Source organism: Lactuca virosa, chromosome 4, assembly GCF_052849685.1.
Source record: "Lactuca virosa cultivar CGN04683 chromosome 4, Lactuca_virosa_CGN04683_v6, whole genome shotgun sequence".
NCBI classification, from domain to species: Eukaryota; Viridiplantae; Streptophyta; class Magnoliopsida; order Asterales; family Asteraceae; genus Lactuca; species Lactuca virosa.
Window position 1 is genome coordinate 123,637,651 of NC_136429.1, and position 17,600 is coordinate 123,655,250.

At 37.3% G+C, this 17,600-nt stretch overlaps 2 protein-coding genes across 2 annotated transcripts; one reads left to right on the top strand and one right to left on the bottom strand.

The window, feature by feature from the left end:
• Nucleotides 1–8,856: 8,856 nt before the first annotated feature.
• Nucleotides 8,857–11,336, top strand: LOC145168456 (RPM1-interacting protein 4-like). The gene is made up of 4 exons (XM_079087260.1): nt 8,857–8,918; nt 9,102–9,527; nt 10,411–10,605; nt 11,139–11,336. Exons 1-4 carry the CDS (start codon nt 8,913–8,915, stop codon nt 11,157–11,159), a joined length of 648 nt encoding a protein of 215 aa, XP_078943386.1. The 5' UTR covers nt 8,857–8,912; the 3' UTR covers nt 11,160–11,336.
• A 475-nt stretch (nt 11,337–11,811) lies between these two features.
• On the bottom strand, nt 11,812–14,360 carry LOC145107310 (protein SHOU4-like). The gene is made up of 4 exons (XM_079044169.1): nt 13,440–14,360; nt 13,121–13,276; nt 12,509–12,720; nt 11,812–12,264 (listed from the first exon to the last, which is right to left on the bottom strand). The coding sequence occupies exons 1-4, from the start codon at nt 14,169–14,171 to the stop codon at nt 12,072–12,074; spliced, it is 1,293 nt and encodes a 430-aa protein (XP_078900295.1). The 5' UTR covers nt 14,172–14,360; the 3' UTR covers nt 11,812–12,071.
• Nucleotides 14,361–17,600: the final 3,240 nt, after the last annotated feature.

The following is a 17,600-nucleotide window of genomic DNA, read 5'->3' on the forward strand; positions in this document are numbered from 1 at the left end:
AAGTCGGGAGGGGTCAGATGAAAGAATAGGGGCTCGGCGAGTTGGCGGCCCAACTCGGCGAGTCAGGTCAATTGGAAGTTGACTTTGACCAGGATATTGACTTTGGCCAGGGTTAAACTAGTCATTTTACCCTAAGAGTAGTTATCAGCTTCTGACTAAGTGTCTTTATGGGAATTACAGTCGGAGAATCGCCGGAGCAGCAGACAGAGACTTCTCACTCGGATTGACAGAATTCATTCATACGGGGCGAGTTACTTTCCAGCAGCGGTGGGTCTACGGCCATAATGCCGGCCCACCAGTAGGAGTTGTATGTTAGATGATTGTCTTTGTGATATTCATCTAAGTTTGCTACTACCTGTTATGTTTATCTGCTAGTATGATATGATGTTACGTGATGGTGGTAGTAGTAGGGGGAGATAGTCCCCAAGTTACCGGCCGATAGGGCCGAAGGGGTAATTTTGTACCCAGCTATGTTAGATTATGATTACGTGACTGTATGTGATAGACCGGTCGAGAGGACCGAAGGGGTAGGCCAGCACCCAGATATGCTAGGCAAGGTCACCGGTCGAGAGGACCGAAGGGGTAGGCCAGCACCCAGATATGCTAGGCAAGGTCACCGGTCGAGAGGACTGAAGGGGTAGGTCGGGCACCCAGATATGCCTGGCAGTATGTATGTCATGTGTGTGTATGGTATGTGGTATGATGGGGGAACTCACTAAGCTTCGTGCTTACAGATTTCAGTTTTGTTTCAGGTACCTCTTCAGCGAAGGGGAAGGAGCCGGCGCGGTAGCGGCACATCACACTCACACATGATTTCCGCATTGAGTTTTCTGGGATTGTACTCTGATTATTACTATTATCCGGTGATATGTTTTTGAGACACGACGTAATGGTTTATGAATTAATATAATATTAGCAACGTTTGATACATGATTTAACATGATTACTTATTTAAAAAAAATGAAATTTTTTTGCCTTGAAAATTGGGATGTTACAAATAGATCATCGATTCGAGGAAGTGGGTATCGATTTTTTATGGTGAGCTTGTTTAATTCCCTATAATCGATGCACATTCTGAAGGATCCGTCCTTTTTCTTGACAAACAAAACTGGAGCTCCCCAGGGTGAGAAGCTTGGTCGGATGAACCCTTTGCTCAACAGCTCGCTTAATTGGATGGATAACTCCTGCATTTCGGCAGGAGCTAACATGTAGGGTGATTTGGCAATTGGTGTGGCTCCTGGTATCAGGTCGATTCGGAATTCGACCTGTCTTTCTGGGGGTATTCCTGGAAGATCTTCTGGAAACACATTCGGGCAGTCACATGCCACTGTAATATCTTGAATGTTTACTTCTTCTTTGGTATTATCCACAGCATGAGCAAGGAATGCATAGTTCTTCTTGTGTAGACACTTTTGTGCCTTGATGCATGAGATAAGACGAAGATTGGCATCAAGTTTATCTCCGTAGATTATTAGGGTTTCGTGATTGGGAAGATGAAGGCGAACGGCCATCTCGCAACACATAATATCAGCATGGTGGGGGCTTAACCAATCCATGCCGATTATCACATCAAAACTCCTAATATTTACTGGCATCAAATCTATTTGAAAAGAGTGATTGTTTATTGTTAATGTGCACCCTACATAGACATCTTTGGTTGTTTCCGTTTTCCCATTAGCCATTTCCACCGTGAAGGCTTCGTTGAGCTTCTGGGGTTGTTGATTTAGTAAGTGTTTGAATTTATTACTAACGAAACTTCGCTCCGCCCCACTATCAAATAAGATGCATGTGTATGTGTTGTTAAGTAGAAACGTACCAGTAACAACTGTTGGGTCCTGAACCGCTTCACCCTGACCCATTACCAACACTCTTCCTGATGTTCCTGCCCCCTGGTTGTTTGCTTTGGGGCAGTCGCGCTTGATGTGGCCGGTTCCTCCGCACCCATAGCAGGTGTAATTGGCCCCAACATTGTTGTTGTTACTGTTGTTGCGATTGTTGTTGTTGTTGTGGTTGTTGTTGTTGTTCGACTGTTGGTTCTGTTGAGGATAAGTTCTACAGTATCTTGCCGTGTGACCCTTTCGGTTGTAGCTTGTGCAGTGCATCTCTCTACATTCTCCATGATGGTAGAAATTGCATTTGTTGCACTTGGGTAGGGTCCCTGAGTATTGCTTGGGAGCATTTGGGGTGGATGAGGCTGAAGCATGTGGTGTTGTGGTAGCTTGAGTAGCAGCATGGACAGTCACAATTTGTTGTTTCTTTGATGATTCTGAATTTTGTTTTCCATTCTGCTTGTTATTTTTTCCCTTCTTGTTATCACCTTCTTTCTTAACTTCCGCTTCCCCTGCTTTGGCACCCTTTTGTTGCCATGATCGTACAGTTTCTTGGCTAATCTCTTCGTACTGTCATACGTGGTCGGGTTTGCTGCTATCACATTCCCTTGGATTGGCACGGTCAATACCCAGATAAATCTTTCGATCTTCTTCCCTTTAGATGTGATCATTCCTGGGCACAAGAGAGACGGCTCACTAAACCTTGATATGTACGCATCGATGTCAGAGTTTTGAACCGTGAGGTTCCACAGATCTTGTTCCATTTTCTGGATTTCTCCCCTTGGACAGTATTCAGCCAACAACATTTCCTTAAGCTTCTCCCATGGAATGGCGTTCGCCACCGGGAGTGTCATGGCCTCTACGTGACCATTCCACCAGGAGAGAGCTTGATCAACGAATGTGCAGGCCGCAAACTTGACCTTGCACCCATCCGGACATCCGCAGATTTCAAACACTGATTCCACCTTCTCTATCCATCTTTTCATGGTTATTACGCCTCCCGTCCCATTGAAGGTTCGAGGCTTGGCGTTGGTGAAGTCCTTGTAGGTGCAGGTTCTTGTGGTTCCGTGGTTTGTTCCCTGATTTGTGCTTCCGATTCCCTGTCTGTTACCTTCACCGTTGTTTCCGTTGCGAATTTGTGCTAGTGCTGCAGTGACTACAGCTGACACTGCCGCTTGGAATGCGACTGAGTTTATTTATGGCGGCGTCGGTGTCGCGTTGTTTCCACGGTTTGGTCTTTGAGGCATCTTTCTGTCATAGAATGGAAAGATGTTGAGTATCCAATGTATTTAGTTTCACGATTTCTTGGTTATAGCACAGTGTATAAGTGAGTGAATGCATACAATCAACATGTAGTAAAAGTAATAGAACACATACCAGATCACAACATCACGATAATATATATATATATATATATATATATATATATATATATATATATATATATATATATATATCACTTCCACTAGTAATAACCATTTTAATACAAGGAAAACTTGCGTAAAAGGCATACAGTACATGGGGAAACACATGATCCGAAAGCATAACGACCCTATGAGTAGTGTAATCACTTAAACATATGGTCGATAGTACATAGAATAGTGCATAAAAAGGAAATTTATAACGATAGTACATGAACGGGTACTAGTTGCGACGAGGTGGGTCTGGTAATGAAATCACTTGCCGAAATGTCGTGCCACAAGATCAGCCATCTCTGCCATCTCCCTGACTACCTCGTCCCTCTCGTGCTCTGCCTGTACAGCTCGGGCCTCTGTTGCTAATAGTTGTTGCCGAAGAGTGGCAACCTCCTCCTCTAGGGAGTGAGTCCTATCTACGGGATCCCGTGGCGCTGTGGAGTGATCCTGTACTGTCTCGGAAGTGGGAGGTTCACTAGGGACTTCATTAGTATCCCCGCCCTCCTCCGCGACCTCATCGGATTCTCCAAACTCATAGTCCGTCTCTACGTACTCTTCGGGCCCGACACCGGGGGCTGCCTTCACCACGGGGTCTTCCTCAATTATTTTGTGGGCCACTAGGTTCTGATAGAAAAGAACACCCTGATGTGCTCCATCCATGGCGACTGCGCGAGAAACTAGGAGTGAGAAGTGTGTAAAAGGAGTGTGTATATATAGTATTACCAAAATACTCCTATAGTATTTTAATTATTTTGAGTTTGAGTTCCTTATCAGTTTTGGATACGAGGTAAGCTTCTAGATCCATTTCATACTGTGAATACTCCCAAACACATGTTGGTCATATTTTGAATAAATATAGTTGGTCAGGCTATATTTATCCCAAATATGACAACATAACTGTCCGGGTTTAATCACAGTGTTCAATTTCCTCCAGAGACTTTTAGTGTTATTGTTTTAGTGTATGCCTATGTATGCATTTTATTCAGAGTGTTTTAGTCCCATTGTATTTATAGTTGCATATCAAGTATGATTAGATATGTCAGTTCACTATAAACAATGCTCTGATACCAATCTGTCACACCCCCGAACCAGACGGCGGAAAACGTCCGGGGGCTTACACGTGACTTCAACTTGTAATATCATCACAATTGTATATAATTGAAACAAGACAACACCATCATCATACATATCAAAATACAACCAGCATTGTTTACATCAAGTACAATATCATAAATTACATGTCCAATATATATAATGTATGATGATAACAAAATATAACAAATTCCACATTTCCTGCTGACCTTTCCGCTTAACGATTCCCTGATAATACAAGTTATTTTGAAAACGTCAACATATATAATGTTGGTGAGTTCATAAGCATATTTGAATGAAAAGTTTTGAGTTGTTTGTAAAACACCAGAAAATCCGATATTTTCTGAAAAATGGTTTAAACGTGATGTATCAAAATCAAGTATTAATGCATGTGTGTTTTCTGTGTTTGGAATGTATATAAAATGTAATCCAAATAAAAACCATGTATTTTCTGTAGTAAGTAAAAGGTATTGTTTAACTGTATATTACCCCAGAAAATCCTATATTTTCTGTTTATAAGAGTGTTGTGGTCTAAACCCTAAGACCGAATATCAGTGTATGTATGTTATTGTATCAACAAGATTTTACAGGTGTTCCATAAAATTTTGTTGGAGAGGATCTCTATGTGAGCCGTTTTAACCATACTTGATTATGACGAATTCGCCTATCGTGGCGTTTTTAGGCGCCGACTTGATTTACGGTAAGGTTTGTCACCCTAGACTGGCCTAGTCTAACTGTAGCGAACAACTCAGGTGTGGGGTGTCACCCCGTATAGATCTATACACAAACTCTCGCTCTCCCTCCAGGAGACTCTGGTTATAACTACAAGCTACGATTTGTATACTCTAGAGGTGTCAACCGACATGTCTCACTAGCATCCTTGACTGAGTTTACGCGAATATTGTATTATGTTATATAACGTTTACTTGTATGTTTTATGTTTGAAAAGCCCAATGAGTATGTATATGAATGTACGAGGCCCAACAGACATGTAGAAGGACCACTAAGGCCCAAAAAAAACATGTAATGTATAGTTTAGGTCCAATAAGCATGTGTATCGGCCACTAAGGCCCAATAAACATGTAATGTATAATTTTAGGTCCAATAAGCATGTATATGGGCCACTAAGGCCCAATAAACATGTAATGTATAATCTTAGGTCCAATAAGCATGTATATAAGGCACTAAGGCCCAATAAACATGTAATGTATAATCCAGGCCCAATAAGCATGTAAATGTGCCACTAGAGCCCATTAACATGGATTATACATGTTAGGCCCAATAAACATGAAGATTTACATCTTTAGTCCAATTGTATGTAAGTTACCATTTTTGGCCCTAGTAAATATAAATTGATGTTTTCGGCTCATTAAATTGAAATTTACATTTTCAGCCTATGTATAAATATAATTTACATTTTCAGCCCCTTTTTAGATAAAATGACATTTTCGGCCCAAGTTTTGTAAAAATAGCATTTTCAACCCAAGTTTTGTAAAAATAACATTTTCGGCCCTAGTTTTGAATAAAGTGCCATTTTCAGCCCATAAAATCGTAAATTTACATTTTTGGCTCAAGTTTGTGTTAAATGACAATTTAATCCATAAAAATCTTAAATTTACAAATGTGGCCCAACAAAACCGTGAAGGCCCACATCAAGGCCCATAATACGAAATTTTACACTTTTAGCCCTTTTAAAACTATGATTATCTTAAAAACCCATTTTTATACAAAAATGACTCTTTTGGTCCTTGAAAAACCATGAATATCATAAAAGGCTTCATCTTTTTGTTTTCTTGTCAAAACTGGCCCTTTTACAAGATTTTGTTTAGTTTTTCAACATTCTTAACTTGTTTAGCACTTTTATCTTATGGTAAGTTGTATAAAGTGTTGTAGTTTCCAAATATTATCAAGATCTATGAAGTTCTTCACATAATCACAACATATAACTTAGAAGACACACATAAACATGCACAAATACATAGATCTAGCACATAGCAACTCGTATCCTCCCCCAAAACAAAGCAAAACCGAAAATCAAGGGGTATGAACTCACTTTGCTTTGAATTTTCGGTTTTTTGATAAAGAATGAAGTGAATATCTCGGCCCTAGCAAGCTCCTTGAGGTGGTTTTCGAACTCTATGAAGTTCAAGAGTATAGATCATGAAATGATATGGTTTAAGAAGAGATTTTTGATGAAATCAAGAAGTTAAACCATAGATTCAAGTAAGAACTTACCAAGGATGATGATCTTGATGAAAAACCTCTTGAAACTACACACAAAATCTCGAAAATTTAGAGGAGGAAGGAAGAGTTCTTGAGAGAGTTTTTGAGAGATTTTGAAAGAAAGTGGAGAGGGTGAGGGATGAGGGTTCGCCCGAGAGTAGAAGAAGAGGGAAGGAGAGAGGTTTGAGGTGATGGTTGCATGGAGAACCACCATGCAAAAATGATGTGTCAAGTGCAAATTAATTCTCTTTTTCTCTTTTTTTTATATACATATTGGGCCGAGAATGAGCTAAGAGGAATGAAGATGAAATGGTTTTGGCCCATTCTTGGCTTTGTTCGAATTTTATGAAGCCTAGCAATATTTTTCCGGCCCGTTGGACCCTTATGGAAGTTCACGGCCCAATGGCACCCAATTAAAAGGGTTTACGGCCCATTAGGGCAAATGAAATCATTTATGGCCCAAAAAGGCCCATTAGAGATAAGATGCATTATTCTAGGCTCACATGGCCCAAAATGCTAAAATCTTATGGATATGGATCCAATTAGAGCCCAATTAGGATTCCTTGGCCCAAATAGTCAAATTGAAAGTTTATTGGTCCATTAGGCCTAATAAGAGCATCCAAGTCCATAAATACTTGGACCGGGATTTCTAGGGTTTTCAATCCATGTGAGATGTTTTGCATTAGGTTTTGAACTTAAATCAAGAGTTGGGATTCAAATGGATGGTTTTGATTGAGCATAGAGTATGATTATCACTTAGAGTACATATCTTACAACAGTTGAATGTTTACATGATAATAGAATTTCCTAGCTAAATGCTAATTGTGACAGTCGCTCACTTCTAAAAATTTCCCAAATTAATCAAATCCAACCAAGATTTCAGTAACCCATTTGATATCTTCGAATCACTATTCGACTTGGGCGGCATGGACATCGGAATATGCGGTTGGAGCTCCCACAACATGGCCACGGAAGGTGAAGATCAAGGCTACAACCTCGTTCTAAACTTTAAAGGAGTTGTATTCGAAATCGAAAAAGAAATCGAAATATAAAAACTCGACACCTGTCAAACTTGCAATGGATCTGACGCAAAACCCGGAACCACCGCTTCCCACTTCTCCCCATGCGGCGGTCAAGGCCAAGTCATATCATCCGCCAAAACTCCCATCGGTATCTTCCAACATGTCACCACCTGCTCCTCCTGTAAAGGAACCGGAGAACTCTCAACTCCCTACACCACATGCTTCGGCGACGAGCGAGTCCGAAAGTCAAAAAGAATCAGCCTCAAAGTCCCTTTTGGTGTCAATTCCGTTAACCGGTTGAGAGTTAGTTCGGAAGGTAATGCCAGAAGAAGAGGCGGACCTGACAACTATAACTTGTTTTTGATACTCGATGTTCTTCCAGATCCAGTGTTAAAATATGACGATAAGGACATTCTGTACACTTGGTCCCCAGAGTTACGATTGGTCCCCGAAGTTATGATACAAACATTTTGTACACGATGAGAATGTTATAGTTTAGCCCCCTGAGTTTCAAAAATGATGAATTTTACTATTTAGGGGATCAACTACGGATATAATTTTAACCATAGGGACCATTCGTGTAATTTAGAACAACAGTTAACAGAGGGATGGTTAAAACTAACGATAATGACTTAATTGACATGTACAGTAAAAGTTAGACGACTTATTTTGCAAAAAAATAACATAAATGGTCAAATCGGACCAAACCCAAAACTTCATCATGTGACATTATCCCAGCTTTGATATAGTCCGAGACAAAAAGAAAGACAAATGTGCAATACTACAAAAAAAAAAAAAAAAAAAAAAAAAAAAATGCAAACACGTTATTCTTACAAATCTCAATATAAATGAATCATTGTGTGTATTAAAATAACTAAATTATGAGAGTTAACAACTGTACATAGCTTTTAATTGTTTTCTTCATCGAAAATCAGAGGATAATGATCAAATCCTATTCTTGTTAAAAAAAATTATTCGGTTTATTGAATAATGTAACATACAATTTAGACTACAAAAATTTATATTATAAACCATATTTGAGTGGATACACATGTCTTATTTTACTACAAATATAATAATTAGTCCGTAATAAAGTTTATTAACGTAGTGTCAAAAATTAAAGAATTTTTATTGTCTTAAACTTTTGAAACATTGTAGTTATCAAAATATTGTCTAGAACCACCCCTCCAAGTCCTTGGAATTTTTCCTGCAGGCCAAAAATTAATATAAATTTTCAAAATGGTCCCACACGCAATAACAAAAGCGAGAGTTCTTCACTCTGTCATCATTTCCTTTCTCATTCTTCTTTCAAATTCAATCAGAAACCAATCATGTCTGTAAGTTATTTCTCATCACTTCTAAGGAAGGGTTTTAATTTGTTCTTATATAATCTTGATTTTGTTCATTTATTAGCCTCTAATCAATAATACTCTTGATTTTCTTTATTTATAAGCTTGTGTTTACTATTTACCTCGTTTGAAATACTAACAAATCAATAACTATTTAATTATTTATGGCAGCAACAACGCTCGCATATCCCGAAGTTTGGGAGTTGGGATGCTGACAATGTCCCTTACACAGCTTACTTTGACAACGCACGAAAAGATAAAGGTTCTGGTGTCATGATAAACCCTAACGACCCAGAGGAAAACCCTGAAGCTTTTATGGCTTATGGAGGCGATAACGATGATGTCAGCAATGATGATATCGTGTTTGCAGATAAAAACATAAAATTTGGAGGCAAGAAAAGTACGACCTCATCAAAAGTAAGTAGTGAAAGGAGTTCGATCTCAGATTTATCAAGTAAGCAACAAAGTTACAAAGCAGATCGAAAAAAGAGCTCAAACACAAACACAAGAGAAATGACAAGTAATTTTGCACCACCTTCACCTTCGCCCGCACCCAATAGACCAAGATATGGATATAATCCAGCTGACGATATTGCGGTATGTGAAATTTTGTTCTTTATTTATATTGAGATGATTTAGGCAATTTCAAACATTTAAAACACATAAACCATAAATTAAGGCTTATTATATACGTAATCCCCTACCAATTGTTTGGTATATCTCATCCTGTGTGTGGGTTGGTGAGCACATATGTTTGATTTTTTATGTGAACGATGAGTACATATAGTAACATTCTAAATTAAATATATAGAGTACATGGTTGTATGATAATTGTTGGTCTAACTTTTAATATTTAATAATAAAATAACATATGTTTTTATTATTATAATGTTTATTTTATTAAAGCATAACACTTATGTGTAATTAACTACTATTTCATTATAAACACAGACAATACTTCATGACTTAATGATGATTCTTGATATTTAAGCATTTCAAAATGAAGTTGTCTACGTTCGAATTCCACATACTTTAATCGTGTGATCATATGTCGCGAGAAAAAAAAAACTAATATTTTATTATAATAATATTCTATATTGTGAAAACTTACTAAAATAAAAATGACAATTTTAAATGTATACTAAAATTTCTAAAAATCATATCCAATATTGAACTTATGTTCAAACTCCCGACACAAATTCTGTAATACCATATTTTGTATAGATTAAATTCTAGTATTTTTTGTTAGATATTTAACAATTTATGTACAAACTCAAGTTTGGTGTTGTAATAGTATTAAATAGATAACATCAAATTCAGTGTATCACTCTTCATCAACACCTATTTTTATGTTGTACGTGTAATTGAAGAAGATTTAATACTATTTTTGTGTTAAAGAATTTGTGGTTCACATGTTCTCATAATCTTGAAATTACATGTACCTTATGCATTAAAAATTGTAAATTTCACATTATGACAGTCGCATAGATCAGCATCGGTCCCAATGTTTGGGGCATGGGATGAAAAGGACCCAAGATCTGGAGATGGTTTTACAGTCATTTTTCAGAAAGTCAAAGAGGAAAAACACATTGCAGCCACCAAATTCCCACCAATCCCTCAACATGATAACCCAAATATCCCCAAAAATCCTAAAAAAGATAGCAAAGGAATCAAGGTATGTATTTTTTTAATCACATGAAATAAATACAAACCATTATATAACATTATCATATAAAATGAAAAGATAAGAAAAATTCCAGAAAAACCATTATATTTTCTGATTTTGTTAAATTAATGTTTCGCAACTGATAATTGAAGAAAACTAGTTGCATAATTGTTATTCCAGAAAACATTGATTGTTATTCCATGCTCATCTAAGTGGATCTAAAAAGATTACATAGCATTAATAGTTTAGTTCTGAAAACATTAATTGTCACTCCGGATAATTGTTACTATTTTGTTAGAAATTGTAATTTTATTAATTTCTAGAAATTATAACATCATCCACATAAGTTCTATAATTTCAATTAGTAATTTTATTATTTTTTTAATACAACAAATCTAATCTATTCGTAAGTTTTTACCAACCCTTGATTTACAAATTTCAGAAAATAAATGGTTTTAATGGACAAAAACTAAAACAACACAATGGTTATTATTACTTTGAGGAAGTATTTAACTTTCGTATCTGATATTATCATTATGCAGAAATGGTGCTGTCTGTATTAAAAAGTGAAGGGATTGTGGCTCCACATTGGTTTTTTAAGAATGTATGCATAATTTTTAGTTAAATCAATTATGTTGTCAAACTATTATTATTAAGATTACCTGGTGTTAAATTATATTTCCAAATATTTGTGATTTCAACCCTCCTATGACAAAATCCATATGTTTTATTATTTTTCATTTAGAGTCCTTAAAACTTAGCTTCATTGCATTTTTACTCAGCAATTAATGTTACATAAAAGGATATTTAGAATATTCCGTGATACATACTCCTTAATCCCAAAGATATTTATAAATTACAATATAAATATCTATGTTAACAACTCACTCAGCAGTTAATTTAAAAAAATGACCATTATACCTTTCATCTTCAAACAATTTTAATATTACATAAAAGGATATTTAAAATATTCCGTGATTCATTCTCGTTAATCCAAAAGATATTTATAGATTACAAAATAATGTATAGATAACAATATAGCTCCTCAGGTTCAAACACTTTTAAGCCTCACTGGTTTTTTAGTTCAACTTTAATATAGGTACGGATTTTTGCATGTTTCAAAAAACCGGTGGAGTTGATATAATAGAAGTTTACTAAACTAAAAGTAAAATTATTTATTCTCAATTTTAAAGCGTATGTAACTTCTGGGGACTATTTTGCAAGAAATGCATTGAGAAACTTGTACCGTACAACTTCCAATGCAGCAATAACCCTAATCTACCACAACTTAAGCCAACATGTACAAGGAAATACCCAAAATACCCTTGCACTCATCACAAACAACCCTAAAATTCACCAAGCCACCAAGGCTCCATCTGCAACTTCTATACATAAATAGTCTGCAAAGCTATGGTGGGGTCGCTACCTGAGCCGAGGGGAGGGCATTATGGTAATTTCGATCATAAAGCAATAATTTACACAGGTATGACATCAGCGTTTTGACTTTCGTCACAAGTCAACACAAGGCCTTCAACGTAAGTAGGAAGAAGCCCACAGGCCCACTGGCAGCCCGTGGACATGGGCTCGGTTGGTGGTACGATCATGACAACGTTATCGTGTCGCCGCACCACACCCATCACACTCACTGTACTCCCTTCTTTGATGTACCTGCGTCATACAGAAAGACGATAACAGGACAGAACAGGTTGTACTGCGTTGCATTTGTTACAAGGGACATAGGACATGACAGAACAGAATAAGTTGTACTGCATTGCATTTGTTTCAAGGGACATGAAGATGAAGAGAGCATTTATGTCTTTTAGCACCCACCTTTTGGTTTGGTGAGCAAAAATTGAAATCGAGAGTCAATGATGAAGGGCAAAAATGTAATTTTATGAAAGAAGTGGATTACCCTTCTTTGAGACGCATAACACGGTCATCACTCGAGAGGCTACGGTCTGCAAGCCAACTAAGAAAATTTGGAGATAGTTCTCGGTTTTGTTTGGTAATATCAACAACCGTAGTTTCTTTGACAAAAGGAGCCACTTTAGCTCCATATCCAGCTTTCACAAGAGCCCTTAACCCCGATTGAAAATCCGATATGTAAAAATCACCCACGTATTTCTGCTAACAAAAATGGTTGCCATTAAAATACAATAAATAGCAACATATTTGCATTCATTTGTTTATTATAGGCTATAGCCTATAGCATTGTGTTTTCATAAATTTGCGCAATTATAGCAATGCCATCCGGATACAAAAGCAATTTTCAGTTTTTTGATTGGATAGACTTTTTTCAAAAGAAGATTGGATAGGTTTAATTTTCAGTTTTTTGATTGGATAGACTTTTTTCAAAAGAAGATTGGATAGGTTTTTCAAGGTACAATGTCCGATGAAGAAAAAAATAATAGCAATGTTCTAATTTTGTAGATTTTCAAAAAATATAATGCCTAAATAAGAAGAAAGTTGAAAGTATAATGTTGTACGATGCTCTTTCTTGCATTTAACCCTAAACAAAATGTACCTCGGAATTACTACACCCCCAAGAGAAGCAACGGTGCTTAGCATTCGCGGATGCCCCTCCCCATCCTTTGTATTCATACAACTCTGTGGAAACATATACACACCTTGACACCTTTTGAAAAGATGATTCAAGAGGAATGCTACCACATGTCACAATCTGCATTCAATTATTAAATCCGCTAATTAATATAATACTTATATAAAAAAAAACAATACACATATAATGTCAATAGAAGAGGTAATAAATGATGATTAATAGTGCATAAACAGATGTACTTTCCATAAATTGTATGTATACGAATAGAGAGTAGATGAATTACCCCTGTGACCTTGACGAATTCACCATCAATGGCGCCTCTAAGCTCAGCATTGGGATATTTTCGCAAATAAGCTAACAATCCTCTTTTCTTCCAAGTACAATTCCACAGTATGATTATCATAGCCGGAACTAAAACCGCCGCCGCCGCCACCATAATCACCGGCTTCTTCAACGCCACCGTTAAAAACGCCCCCACCATCAATCCCATCACTACCATCACCAATAACACCCACATTAACTTTCTTGACACCCTAAACCCTAACCTCACATCATCATACCCTAACGTCGTTACAGACGACCCGTAAACAGTCTTCCCTGTGGAAATCACGGACGCTGAGGGGTCTAGCTGACCGGACCTTCTTCCGGCGCTCAATCCAAGCTGTCCGGATGTGATCAAACCAGTCGGTTGAAGCGCGACCATCGGGCCAGACCCGGACCCGGAAGCTCGCTTAGGAATGGGACCGGAGCCGGAATTGGGTCCGGATCTGAGGGAACCGCTGGTCAGTTGAGAAGAAGATGAAGCCCGGTGAGGCTTAAGCAGCGATGGTACTTGTGGGTGATCTGAAACTTGTATGTCGAACATTTTCCCAAGCTCACCGGATTTTTTGACATCGCCGCCGGTGTAGGGTACGGCTCGTGACGCAGTTGAGGGTTGGCGTTCTTTGAGCTGCTCGGGTCGACCCGATACGTATAGTCCATTGCTGAGCTGGTGTGATGGGATTCTGCTCCCCATTTTCGAAATCCCGCAAGGAGATAACGAGAAAGAGGGGTAAAGTGTGTGAGATTGCAGAAAGATAAGAGATTCTGTGTGCGAAAATTGAAGAAAGAGTGAAGTTGCAGGGAGAGAGAAAGTGAAGTGGCAGAGAGAGAATGCGAATATCGTGGTGATGGAGTTTGATAGCAACAAGATAATTGTACTGTACAAGTGAATGATGCATGTGAAAGATTATTCCTGTTGGAAAAGCGTGTTTTAGGCGAAAATAGGCAAAATTGATGGATTTTTGTGATAATGAGACGTTGCACTTTTTCTATGTACGTTGCCCGTATACGCTTTTTTTTTTTTTTTTGGTATCCGGTAGTCTTTTAAGGGTCATTTAATACTTGCCGTCTGGGTTAGAAATTCTGATTAAATATACATATGACTGAAACCATTTTGTTTGGTTATGTTACTGAATTTTGACTGAATTTGCTGAATAATCAAAATGACCATTTTACCCTTATGTTATGTTTGCAACACAACATGAATCTATTTGGTTATAGCAATATCATTTAATACAAAAGCAATTCTCACAATTACGCTCCTGTAAACTTTTGTCAAAACAATTCTCTTAATTACAAATATTCATCAAATCATTATCACAATTATATTGATTTACAAAATGATTGAATTTCTATATATACACAAACTAATTTGAGTGTTTTTCTTTATTCCAAAAACATGAGTAATAACCCAATTGACAACTTTATATATTGCATTCTTCAAGATTCAAAGAGGGTGATGATCTCTTCTATGAAGTACCAACATACATATATAATTCTACAGAATTTCTACTTCCTCCTTAAACCAATCACCAGCTAACGCCTCAAACCACTCTGCATCATTCCCATTGTCTAGAACACCTAGAAGGACAATTTTGTTAATAGCTTCAGTTTCATGGCTACCTAATAATCAGTGTAGAAAAAAGGGAAGAACAGCAAACAGAAACTAAGAAGCTTGAACTGAAAGCATAAGACTGCACAGCAGGAAAAAAAAAATCATCAAAATATGATACAAACACAATTTCAGACAGAGAATCAAAAATCAGGAAGATGAAGTAAGGATTTTTTTTCCCCACAGATTTGGCATAATAGGAACCAAAATCAAATAAAAGTCACATATTTCAGATAGATTTCACAGCAGAAAAAAGAGGAAAGAACAAAAAAAATTTGATAATAAACACAATTTCAGATAGAGAAGCAAAATCAGAAAAACGAACCATGGTTTTTTTCTCAGATTTCGCATATCTAGGAACAAAAGTCAGTTGCAAGTCACATACTTCATATAGAGATGAACAATCAATCGATCAAGTTGTTTAAAAAAAAAAGACGAAACAGATGCTTATTGTTGACGCAGCTCTGGCTGGAGAAGGAGGAGGTCGGACTAATGCGTCGATTTGTGCTTTGTTCTCTATCTGAAAAGGGAAGCTGGAGTGAAAGAATCGTGTTTTGTTGCTGCATATTTTTCTATTAGGTCACGAGGGCAGATAAGGGAAGAAGAGGGCAGCGGGCTTTTTTTTTCCAGTCAGCCACATATTTGGAACGGACCGAGTAAGCTCTTTGGGTCAACAATGTTTAGCGAGTCAGCAAAATTTTGTATTTACCAAACAGTCTTACTGCTGACCAAGTCCCGGATCCATTAAGGTCCCGTTTGATAGGTTCTGTCTGGAAAATGCTGTGTGGTAAAGTGATGTCTGAGAAAGTTTTCTGACTGGGAAAGAAACCATGCTGTTTGATTCTACATCTGATTGACTGTGCTGAATGATGAAAAAAAGTAATAATTCAATAAAAAATCAATTTAAAAAAAATTAATAATCCAATAAAAAAATAAAGAGACTGGGTTTGGTGTATAATTGTCTTTCCAGCCCATTCAACCAGAAATATATGATTTTGGGGCTTTCTGGGAAAGACATATCTTACCGGGAAAGACTCCTTCTTTTGTGCAAATCAAACAGTCTTTCCGGTCCATTCAACCAGAAAGATCTGTTTGGACCTGGAAAGATGCGTATCAAACGGGGCCTAAGTTCAAATGAAACAGCCCCTAACTTGTTTTTGTTTTGGGTTTACAAATTTTATAATAATTTTTTTTAGTACTAATGTTTTAAAAGTGTTATTTTTTCTATTTAATGTAATATTTTTATATGACTTAGTTGACATAAATAATTAAGAATAATTCAATTAAGAAGGCTTAACCGGCTAACAATAGGTTAATCCTTATTGTGTCGTCGGTTATCAATGTTTTTCTTTTTTTTATTTTTTTTTTGCTTTTCGAAGTTGCAACTTTTATATATATATATATATATATATATATATATATATATATATATATATATATATATATATATATTATATTTTGTTATTTATGGCGGCAAACATTATTAGATGCGTATATAAAGGTTTTTTTTTCCGTTTCAAAAAAAAATGCCAAAAAAATAGTCAGTTTTTCGTATCACTTTCATTCAATAGGAGCTTTGATGTTGTTCTATGAGCACTTGATCGTCTGTTGGACGTCGTCATTGTCGATGATCGTACGGTGCAGCTTCGAAGGTTTATCGCGATTGCGTGATGGAGATATTCAGAGTGAGATTCCCGATTGATTGTATTCACATTCCTATGGGAGATCAGTGTGATCGTGGGCATAGATTGGTTGAGTTGTTTTAAACCTTTGATTGATTGTGAGTCGCAGTTGGTGCGTCAGTTGGTGGTAATTCGAACTCCAAGTGGGGGAGAGCTGATCATCCATAGTGTGGATGTTAGAGTTATATCGACTTTCTGTTCTGTCGCAAGGGCTAGGAGATATTTACAACATAGTTGCTCGGGATATCTTGCTTATGTAGTTGACACTCAAGAGAGGAATAAGAAGTCGGTTTCCGATGTGCCTATATTTTGTGAGTTTCCATACGTCTTCCCTGAGGATTTCCCAGGTGCGCCTTCGAAGAGGTAGGTTGAGTTTAGGATCTATGTGATTCCGGATGCGGCTCCGATAAACAAGGCACCATATCATCTTACATCGTTAGAGATGCATGAGTTATCCACTCAGCTTCAAGAGTTTTTGGACATGGAGTTCATTAGGCTGTGTATTTCGCCTTGGGGTGAACCGATTTTATTTTTCAAGAAGAAAGAAGGTTCGCACAGGATATGCATAGACTACAAGGAACTTACTAAGCGCACGACGAAAAACCGTTACCCGCTACTGAGGATCGACAATTTATTTGATTAGCTTCAGGGTGCATCTTGGTTTTCTAAGATTGATTTGAGGTCAGGTTACCATCAGATGAGGGTCGGAGATGAGGATGTGCAGAAGACGATCTTTCAGACTCGTTCTGTCCACTATGAGTTCGTAGTGATGCCATTTAGGTTCACCAATGCACCGACAACGTTCATGGATCTGATGAATCGGGTGTTT